This window comes from Lolium rigidum, chromosome 3, assembly GCF_022539505.1.
Source record: "Lolium rigidum isolate FL_2022 chromosome 3, APGP_CSIRO_Lrig_0.1, whole genome shotgun sequence".
NCBI classification, from domain to species: domain Eukaryota; kingdom Viridiplantae; phylum Streptophyta; class Magnoliopsida; order Poales; family Poaceae; genus Lolium; species Lolium rigidum.
This window is the reverse complement of record NC_061510.1, coordinates 30,045,302-30,056,539: the sequence shown is the minus strand read 5'-3', so window position 1 is coordinate 30,056,539 and position 11,238 is coordinate 30,045,302. Positions and strand designations below refer to the sequence as shown.

The following is an 11,238-nucleotide window of genomic DNA, read 5'->3' as shown; positions in this document are numbered from 1 at the left end:
TAGTACCCGGGGTTTATTGAAGGCCCACTACCCGAAGAATAAGAAGGTTCGGAAGCCCAAGATGTATTTAAGGAAAAGATAGAGTTGTAATAGGAAGTGTTATTTGTAATTTGGCGGGATGAGTTAGAAACCTTCCCGGACTCTGTAACTTGTACAAAACGAAACCCTCGGCTCCACCTCTTATATAAAGGGGGAGTCGAGGGGCGAAGAGATCATCGAATCATTGTCTGCAAACCCTAGTTTTCATATTCGTCGAGTACTTTTCGGCTGAAACCTTCGAGATCTACTTGCCCTCTACTTCTAACTCAACCCTAGCCTACAATCCATAGGCATTGACAAGTTAATCCCGTGTCACCTGTAGCAGCGAGTAGACCACGAAGACCACGGATAATGTCCTGATCAGATAGCGCAACAGCAGAAGATCCTGAAGAACCACCCTGTCGACGAGTATAGTGTCGCTGACGTAAGCTAGGATCCCTCTGCCAGCAGCTAGAGATAGTGTGGCCAGACCTACCACGGTAGGTGCAGGGAGGTGCTGTCGTACCACGAGGCTGCTAAGTATACCTGGGCATGGGCAGCCCGGCCCGAGCGGCCCGGCCCGAAAAACTCGGGCCTGGGCCGAGAAATGTTGGCCCGACACCCGGGCCGGGCCGGGCCTGGGTAGCCCGAAAACTGAGTTTAACAGTACGGCCCGGCCCGCGGCCCGACGGCCCGGCGGGCTTGGTGGGTTTTTGGTCGGGCCGGGGCGGGCTTGGGCCGAATTTTTTTGCGTCGGGCCTACCTCGGGCCGGCCCGAGGCCCGGCCCGGCCCGACACATGCCCAGGTATACTGCTAAGGCTGACTCTGGCCCTGGACTGGAGGAGTAGAGAGTATCGGCGGTGCTGGAGACCGCATCGAAGCTGGCGGCGTAGGGGGTCCATGAGCAGACGGCACAGGAGGGCCACGAGCAGTACTTGATTGAGCACGAATTTGGTTCTCAACAACTATCAAATCCTTATTCATATCCGATTTAAAAAAATCTGTCAGGTATTCGATTCTAAAGTGATGCTCCTGATACGATATAAAATATGGTATATCAAAAAAGCATGTGGATATGGATTATTTAAAATTTAATTAGTATAAATATGGGATTTGCTAAATATGCTCTTAGTGATACTGCAAATGTTTGAACCGTAAAACGCGTTTGCTGTGTACTACATCACTTTTTTCGGGATCAACAAACGTCGCGGCAGAATAAATATGTAAACCAAAAATTGCGAATTGAGAAAAATACAAGTTAGCGCCAGGTTTTTGAAAGTTGTTCATATATTGGGCGTAATATACGTAGATGGTTCAATCCTTTGTATCAATCACTACAGGAAAAGATTCTTATAGGTAAAAATCGCACAAACTTATTTTAGAAATCCTTTAAATCAAGCAAGTTCTAAGTCGAAAAGTGATGCGATGCAGTTTGCAGGCGTTCTGATGATTTTCTGTTTTGTATTTTTCAACTGTTCTCTGATGAAGCTGGAAGATGTAATTTTCAGACGGAGCAGCAACAGACCCCTGTCTCTTGTCCTTTGCTTCCCTCCCTTTTGGTTGGCTCCGCTCGTCTTGGATAAAACCCAATATCCCCCGCCTCGCCGAGCTTCCGCTCCGCCGCGTGCCCCACCATGGCCACGCCGCCGGTCCTCGCCTCCCGCGCCGCCCACGCCACCACCTACGCCTCGCAGCACCTCACCGCCTCCACATCCAAGGAGCCCCCGCCGCGGGTGCGGCCCAAGCGCTCCGGCCCCGGCAGCAGCACCAAGTCCCTCGTCCTCTCCCACGCCGCCGCCGGCCGCCTGGACGACGCCCTGGACGCCCTCGCGTCCTCCGGGAGCCGAGACGCCTTCCTCCACAACGTCCTGATCCGGGCCTTCGCCGACGCGGGCCACCCGGCCGGCGCGCTGGCAGCCTACCGCGCCATGCTGCTTGCCGGCGCGCGCCCCGACCGCTTCACCTTCCCCGTCGTCCTCAAGTGCTGCGCGCGCCTCGGGGACATCGATCACGGCCGCGCCGCGCACTCGGCGGCGATCAGGCTCGGCGCGGCGGGCGCGGACGCGCACACGGGCAACTCCCTCCTCGCCTTCTACGCCAGGCTCGGCGCGGTGGGCGACGCCGAGAGGGTGTTCGACGGAATGCGGGTCCGGGACCTCGTCACCTGGAACTCCATGGTGGACGGGTACGTCTCCAACGGGCTCGGCGCGCTCGCGCTCGACTGCTTCCGCGAGATGCCCGACTCGGTGCAGCATGACGGCGTCGGGATCATCGCCGCACTCGCCGCCTGCTGCCTCGAATCGGCACTGGCGCAAGGGCGGGAGGTCCACGCCTACGTGATCAGGCACGGGCTGCTGGAGCGCGACGTCAAGGTCGGCACCTCGCTCCTCGACATGTACTGCAAGTGCGGCGCCGTCGCGTCCGCCGAGAGCGTGTTTGCGTCCATGCCGTCGAGGACCGTGGTGACATGGAACTGCATGATTGGCGGGTACGCGCTGAATGGGCAGCCCGGTGAGGCGTTCGATTGCTTCGTGCGAATGAAGGCCGAGGGGCACCAGGTGGAGGTGGTCACCGCCATCAACCTGCTCGCTGCGTGTGCTCAGACCGAGAAGAACCCGCTCTACGGGAGGAGCGTTCACGGTTTCGTGACCAGAAGGCAGTTTCTTCCTCACGTGGTGCTCGAGACCGCTCTTCTCGAGATGTACAGCAAGGTTGGCAGAGTGGAATCGTCTGAAGCGGTGTTTGGTCGGATGGCGAACAAAACTCTGGTGTCGTGGAACAATATGATCGCTGCCTACATGTACAAGGAGATGTACAGGGAGGCGATCGCGTTGTTCCTGGACCTGCTGAACCAGCCTCTCCATCCGGATTATTTCACCATATCGGCAGTGGTACCTGCGTTCGTGTTGCTGGGGTTACTGAGACAATGCAGGCAGATGCACAGCTACATTATCAGGCTAGGTTATGGGGAGAGCACTCTTATCATGAACGCGGTTATGCATATGTATGCCAGGTGTGGCGATGTAGTGTCCTCAAGGGAGATATTTGACAAAATGGCAGACAAGGATGTCATCTCCTGGAACACGATGATCATGGGCTATGCGATTCATGGTCAGGGCAGGACTGCCTTGGATATGTTCTCTGAGATGAAATGTAATGGTCTGCAGCCAAATGAGAGTACCTTCGTGTCTGTGTTGACTGCTTGCAGTGTCTCAGGCTTGGCAGACGAAGGCTGGACGCAGTTCAATTCGATGCAGCGTGAGTATGGTATGATTCCACAGATTGAGCACTACGGATGCATGGCAGATCTTCTGGGTCGGGCTGGTGATCTTAGAGAGGTGCTGAAATTCATTGAAGGAATGCCAATTGCCCCAACATTCAGGATTTGGGGCTCCCTTCTGACTGCAAGCAGGAACAGGAATGATGTAGATTTAGCAGAATATGCAGCAGAGAGGATATTCCAGCTAGAGCTAGAGCATGACAACACGGGTTGCTATGTTCTTCTTTCTTCCATGTACGCTGATGCTGGGAGATGGAGGGATGTCGAGAGGATAAAATCACTGATGACCCAGAAGGGGTTGCAAAGGACGGATGCGAGAAGCATAGTTGAGCTTCATGGCGTCACCTGCAGTTTTGTCAATGGGGACACAACGCACCCTCGGAGCAAGACGATTCATGAAGTATCTGACGTTTTGTCGAGAAAGATTGGTGAAACGGATGACCCAAGAAATCAGTGTGATCCTATCTCGTTGACCTCAACAAGGAGAACGACAGTGCCTAACAAGCATAGTGTCAGGCTGGCGGTCATCTTCGGTCTGATATCGTCCGAGGCTGGAACCCCAGTTCTTGTCAAGAAGAACGTGCGGATATGCAACGACTGCCATCATGCGCTCAAGTTGATATCGAAATATTCAGGACGGAGGATTGTTGTTGGTGACACAAATATCTACCACGAATTTTCAGATGGCTCTTGTTGCTGCGGTGACTATTGGTGAATGTTGATGACAAGCTTGGATGCGTTTCAGCAAAAGCAAGAGAAGGCCAGGATGCAGATATATGCTGTCATGATAGAAGTGCAACTGCATGTCCCAGATTCAGGCCTCACACAGCTTCTGAATTCTGATGTCATGCTACTACAGCACCGGTAGAAATCTTCGGGGAAGATACATGAGAGATGAATTCTCTCGAAGAACAATTTTGAGGGAATGCTGCTGGTGCTGGAGATGACACACTGGACGGGAAGAAGATTCACCTTTTTGTACTAATTAACATGGTCACATTGACATGATGTACAAAGTCTGTTCTTTTCAATTGAAAAATTTGGAGTTACAGGTAACCCAGTGTATAGTTGTATAACATACATCATACATGGATCAAATGCAAAATGAAAATTGCTTTCCAGTCACGTTTCTTGGCAAATACAGAGCTATGAATGACAAGAACTGTTTCACAAGTAAGGCCAGAGATTTACTGATTTCCTCTCGCGATATACAGACCTTCTCACAGTAGTAGTAACTTACAACAAAATTAACAAAGACAAACAGCAGCAACAGCCAGAGAAATTGCTTTGGGGATCTTGAGCTGCATCTACGCCCCGCCGCGGCGCTTGGCCTCCTCGGCCTGGACCATGCGGCGCGAGGCCTCGGCGACGCGCTCCAGGGCCTGGTCGACGGCGTCGCGGCCGCCGATGAGGAGCCGCGCCACCACCTCCGGGTCGCGCTCGCCGCGGGCCTCCTCGAACTCGCGCCGCGCGTTGGCGCGCAGGGTCTCGCGCCACGGCACCCCGCGCTCGTCGGGCCACTCGAAGAGGCGCGAGGCGCGGAGGATGTCCCGGTACAGCCCGAGCGCCTCCCGCCGCGAGCTCGTCAGCCGCCGGCGCGCCTGGGCCTCCAACGCGTCGTTGTCGAGGAGGGAGGAGGAGGTGGGGGATTTCTTGGAGAGGTGGCGGTCGAGGAGCTCGTCGATGGTGTCGGGCCCCTCGTGGATGGATCGGAGCTGCTGCGCCGGGGCCGGCCTCGCGGCGGCGAGGGCGCGGCGGAGGGAGGCGCTGCGGGCGCGTGTGGCCGCGGCCATGGTTCTGTGTCGCGGTGTGGTTGGGTCGGGTTCGAGCTCGATCTGGTACTCGGTGATGGCTCGAACGGTACCTTCGGCGGCCACGGCGGTGGAAGCGGCTAGTGTTGGGCCATTTGGAGCCCAATGAAGTGGATTGTGAGGCATTGTTCTTTGCTATGAAAGTTTTCGTTGCGCTCACATTTGTTCTTGTTCTTGAACTTGTTGGATTAGTAGTTCTTTTTTCTGTACAGGTGGGCACTTGAGCTTCTCTCGACAACTCGGCACGTGTGTCTTTTGGCCTCGCTTTTTTTTTCAACATGATCAGATCCAATGGGATCTAAAATGAATTTGTTTTTGTCTCTTACGTTTGAGAGAAGTAGCAAAACGGAAAAAAATCATCTAAGCATGTTTTTTTTTCGAGAATGCATCTAAGCATGCTTCATGGACCTATATATATGTTGAATCGTACATCTTTCTTATTTACATAAAAATATATTAGGAGTGAGAATAAATAACATAGAACGAAATATGCACATTGACTCCTTTTCTTTTTAAACATAAGACCTTAGCCTAGCTTTAAATTAATAAATCCACAGAACGGCTGATACAAGTGTGCTTACAAACAGCTTACACGAACAAGCAACAAGCAAACGAAGGATAACATGATAAATCAACCAGAACTCTTAAATTGAGGTCGATGGATCAGAACGTCTTCGATTCTAGACTATTCACAGCGGATACCATCACTCCAGATTTTATTGTATTGTGAGTATATTTTTCTCATATAATTCTACATGGCAATTTGAAAAAGTTAAACAAGGTCAATCAAACTCCATGCCATTTGTCATGATCGAACAAGTCAATGAAGAATATAAAAATAAAAGAAAAAATCAAGGGAAGACCAATCCAGCCTGATTGATCAAAGCCGCTTAAGAGCATCTCCATTCCACTAGACCGAGAAAAACAACTTCCAATCCCTTAGGACATCTCTAGCTAGATTCATGACCTCCAGAAGCCGTGACGTTAACCTCTCTGGCCGCCAATACCGCATCGCCACCTCGGGATCTGTCCCCAATGCTGCGGTGCCGCACATCCACCAAACTATCAACGTTCGAAATTCAAAATAAGCGGTGATGTGCATCAACCAAAACATCGAAACGATCACAAATCACACATAGTAGTTCATATGAAAACAATATGGCACTAACCGATCAATATTTTTCCGGCAAGATCATGAAGTTTTTCTTTTCGTACCAAACCCTCGTCATGTTGTCCATGGTGCTTAGGTTGCCTGTCGTTACGCGAGCTTCCTCAATGAAAAGTTGAGATCTACTTCCTTTGCCCTCTTATCAACTTTTCCATTGTATCTACATCCATTGCATGAGAACGGATTGTTGCACGTCCATGGCTTCGGTGATGGCTCAAGCGGTGCCTTCGGCGGGACGCGGCTAGTGTTGGGGCAATTCGGAGCCCAATGACGTGGATTGCCACAAACATGACAAGCACATTTCTTCCTCTCATTCTTCTTCATCAAGTTGGTAGATTGTGGGGCATTGTTCTTGCCATCAAAAGTTTTTGCTGCCCTCACATTAATTCTTGTTCTTGAACTTGTGGTATTATAAGTTCGTTTTTCTTTACCAGCTGAGCACTTGATCTTCTCTCAACAACTCGAATACATGTGTCTTTTGTCCTCGCTTTTTTTTCAACATGGTCAGACCCAATTAGATCTAAAACGGATTTGTTTTTGTCTAAGCATGCTTTTTTTCTTTCTCCATGGATTCTCCATGGACCTATATATATGTTGATTCGTGCATCTTTCTTGTTCACATAAATATATAGTATTAAGAATGAGAATAAATAACATATAACGAAATATGCACATTGATTCTTTTTCTCCTGTTTTCAATTGCTAAAATTATTGGCGTGCAATCAAACATATGTAGAACTTGATGTAGATGGCTGAGCATGTAGAGGAGTAAGAAGACATGTTCTCTTCTTGAAAGAAACGGTAAAAAGAAAGACGTGTGAGGTAAACGCCGGATGCATTCGTGACATAACTATACATTTCCAATAACAAACCGTCTGTTGCAATTCGTATATATCCCACGGAACAAACCCAGCTAATCAGGACTGTCGGTTCATGACGGGCTATATATATGCGCAGATCCGGCCGCGACGCGAAGCACGCGCAAAACACACGCACGGACCTGTAGGGTCTCCCGCTCCCGCCGCCGTCCAGGCCATTCCCGATCCTTCCGTGCTGATGTGCTGGCGCCACTCTCCCTCCGTCCACGTCGCCTCCGTCAGCAATGGCGGATCCACCGCCGCAGCAGCATCCGGCGTGCTGCGCGTGCAAGCATCAACGCCGGAAGTGCTCGCCGGGATGCCCACTGGCGCCCTATTTCCCCGCCGACAGGACCGGCAGCTTCCGCAGCTCCCACCGGCTCTTTGGGATCAAGAACATCCTCCGGCTCATGGCCATGGCCGGGCCGCAGAAGCAGGACGACTGCATGAGGTCCATCATGTACGAGGCCGACGCGCGGGTTGCCCATCCCGTGCACGGACCGTACGCCATCATACACAATCTCGAAAACGAGCTTGCCCGCGCGAGAGCCGAGCTCCAGGCCGTGCAGGAGCTGCTGGCCAAGCACCGCCGCGCGCCCGTGCAGCTGCGGATGCCGCCGCAGCCGCTGCTGCCGTATGCGATGCCACCGGACGAGCATCCGCAGCCGTTCTACGGCGGCTACGCACCTCCTGGTGCCGTGGAGATTGACGGCGACGCGACGGTCGGCGCGAACGTCGACGAGGAGGACGCTGTGATGTCGATGGAACATGATAATGATGATGATGACGAGGGCCATACACTCGCGGGAGCGCACTATGGTGGAGATGTGCCATCGTCGTCAAGCTACCAGTCTTCGGATCCTTCGCCTCCCAGACTTCTGAATCGCCGACATTAGGTTTTGAAGTTCAATCCTGGCTGATTTTCATTTTCATACCCAGATGAAAAAGGAAAGAAATAAATCAAGAAACATAGAGTTCCTGAAAACCAGAGCCACATTTATCATCCGATTTGTGTAGGATAGCCCTAATGCCCTATATATAGTATAGAAGACCTCGTGAACTCTATATACTCTGTCATTTGCCTGCCATCTACATGCATGATAATGCTGTGTTTTCAAGCCACAAGGAAATAGACCGTGCTAGTTTTCAGGATACATATGGATGATTAGTATTGTAATACTGAATCATTCAAGTTTCCCCAATAAAGATTCAGTCACGTTAGCTGACAGGAAAATTGTCTGCATCACTGGCTATTATACACATTTTCTTAGCCTGCTTATTTATTTCGGCTCCAACTTTTTGGCAGCTTTTCGCAAACTGTGCAGAAATTAGTTCTAAGTTCAGCTTAATCTGAATTAACCTCTGACCTGCTTGTAGTTTAATTTCCGCGTCTCCCCTAGGTTTACTCAATTTGTTTTTCCCATATACACCCATGCATCCCCAAGGGGATACTAGCTAATGTAGTAAGCAGAAACAAAGATGTCATGATCTTTGTCTTAGCACTGTTTGATTCCATTAAAATTATAAGTTGCTTTATTCCTCTTGTACGCTGCTAGGTAAATGTTTATGTTTTCACGCATTCGGCTGCTACTCACTATTTTAAAATTCTTACCACTTCACAATTTTGAAAACACATTTTTCCAGCAATTCCAGATATAAAATATTTAGATAGGTTAGCATAACAAAATGTCTTATATTTTGGGAAAGAGGTTGTAGAACACATTGGTGGGAAAGTAAAATTTACTCTCCAGTTTCCCTCCATGTCTTGCCTAACTTTGGTGAAAGTCCACTGGAACATAAACATGGATTTTGAGTGCAAGATGGTACACTGTATACATTAGGGGTTCCCAAATGAAACTAATGATCAACAAACTTTTGACTGGTGGAATCATTCATAACGGGAATTGATGTGAGGCCGCATAATTGATATATTTATATTACCAAAGACTACATGGTAGAGATACATAATTGAGCGTTGTCACGCATCATACTCCGCTCTTTATTGACTCGGGTGAACAAGCTCACCTAGGCAATAAAGATTTTATTTTCCTTTGAACTATCCTGGTTAAGGGGGGATGGTTTCATCGATATGATCAGAGAAGAATGATGTGCCTTTGTGAAGGGAATTAGTCCAATTGAAATATGCCAAAACAAAATAGGACATCTGGGACATTTCCTCAAAGAATGGGCACGCTATAGATGTGGAATCTATAAGAAGGAAAATAAAATAAAATAAAATATTAATTTCTACTATAGATCGTTTAGATATATAAGCTGAAACGTGTCCTCTTGATCCATCCGAGGGAGACGAGTTAAGAGACATGAATGCCAAGTTGTCAAAACTTAGACGGGTAGAGAAATGCAAATGAGCTCACAGGGGCTAAAGTTAAACATGTGCAAGAGAGTGGGAATAACACAAAATATATTCACCTTATTGCAAATGGGGAGCATAGGAAAAAGAAAATTTTCCACTTAGAGCAAGAGGAAGGGACTATAGTAGGAGACGAAAATCTAAAAGTATACATCACAAAATGTTACTAGACAATGGAGGTTCTTGAATTCACTGAAAGGGACTATAGTATTGAGAATCTGCTGAATTCACTGACGTGGAGGTTCTTGAGGCTATGTCGCAAATAGAATCTAATAAAGCTTAAGGATCAGATAGGTTTCTAGCTGAGATGGGTTTCTAGCTGAGTTCTATAGAACGTTTGGAACATTATAAAAAAATAACCTTATGGCTATTTTGTACACTTGCAACAAGGAGATTTGCCACTTTATAAACTAAACTTTGGCGTGATTACTCTGTTACCAGAAAAGGAAGACGCGGTACAAATTCAGCAATATAGGCCTATTTATCTTCTTATTGTGATACTTTTTTTTTTATACAAAAGTAGGAACAAATCATATCACAAAGATAGTGCACAAAGTCATTAGACCCACTCAAAGCGCTTTCATGCCAGATCGACATATCCTAGAGGGTGTATTGGTTGTGTATGAAACCACCCATGAGCTTCAAAGGAAGAAAATTGATGGGGTTGTTCTAAAATATATTTTGAGAAAGTATGAGAAAGTCAAGTGGCCTTGTATTACATAAAACAATGCAAATGAAAGGGCTTGACCAAAAGTGATGCGACCATATCACAAATTTTATTCCGGGAGTGTTGGTAAGAATTCGTGTAAACGATATATATTGGCCATTACTTCCAAACAAGGAAGGGCCTTAGAAAATAAGATCCCTTTCACTGTTACTTTTCAATATTGTCACTTGTATGTCTGCTATTATCATTGCAAGGGAAAAAGAGGATGTCCAGGTTGGAGGACTTATACCTCATTTAGTCGAGGGGGCGGTTCCGCACCGATGGTACTATTCTATTCATAGACCAAGACTTTCAGAAAGCCGGCAATATGAAATTAATTATTTGTATCTTCGAATAGTTATCTGAGATAAAAAAAATTCGCAAATTTTCTGTTTTGGCAAGGCCAAAGAAATGAAAGACCAGAACAAACAAATATTCTATTATGAGGCCGACTCTCTTCCCTTTTGATACCTTGGCATTCCAATTAATTACAGAAAGCTTCTACACAAACAATGGAGCCTAGTAGATCGCCGGTTTGAAAAGAAACTAGGAATCTGACAAGACAAGGTACTTTCATATGGAGATAGTCTAGTCCTTATTAATTCTTTTTCTTACAAGTTTATCTATATGTTTATGCTATCCTTTTTAATTATTTACCTAAAGGAGTAATGTAAATGTTAGACTTTTATAGGTCACGTTTTTTTTCTAGAAGAGTGATCAACATAAACATAAATACCGGTTAATCAGGTGGAATTTGTTTGTCAAGCCAACGACTAGAGATTTTGGATATTGAGATACTAGATATAAAGAATAAGTGTCTTCTAAGTAAATATCTATTCACACTACTTAACGAGGAGGGAGTGTGGTAGGAGCTATTACATAATAAGTTCCTTAAAAATAAAGCATGGTCATAAGTGACGGCGAAACCCACGGACTCCCGATTTTGTAAAGATCTAATGAAAGTTAAGAGTGACTTCTTCGGATGACGGTCTTTTGTGACAATGGACAAGCATCACGTTTTTGGGC

At 47.6% G+C, this 11,238-nt stretch overlaps 2 protein-coding genes across 2 annotated transcripts; one reads left to right on the top strand and one right to left on the bottom strand.

The window, feature by feature from the left end:
* Window positions 1-1,653: 1,653 nt before the first annotated feature.
* Window positions 1,654-4,420, top strand: LOC124695384 (pentatricopeptide repeat-containing protein At4g35130, chloroplastic-like). Its single transcript, XM_047228238.1, has one exon. The coding sequence runs from the start codon at window positions 1,654-1,656 to the stop codon at window positions 4,012-4,014; it is 2,361 nt and encodes a 786-aa protein (XP_047084194.1). The 3' UTR covers window positions 4,015-4,420.
* Window positions 4,421-4,544: 124 nt separating this feature from the next.
* Window positions 4,545-5,092, bottom strand: LOC124698986. Its single transcript, XM_047231364.1, has one exon. The coding sequence runs from the start codon at window positions 5,090-5,092 to the stop codon at window positions 4,607-4,609; it is 486 nt and encodes a 161-aa protein (XP_047087320.1). The 3' UTR covers window positions 4,545-4,606.
* Window positions 5,093-11,238: the final 6,146 nt, after the last annotated feature.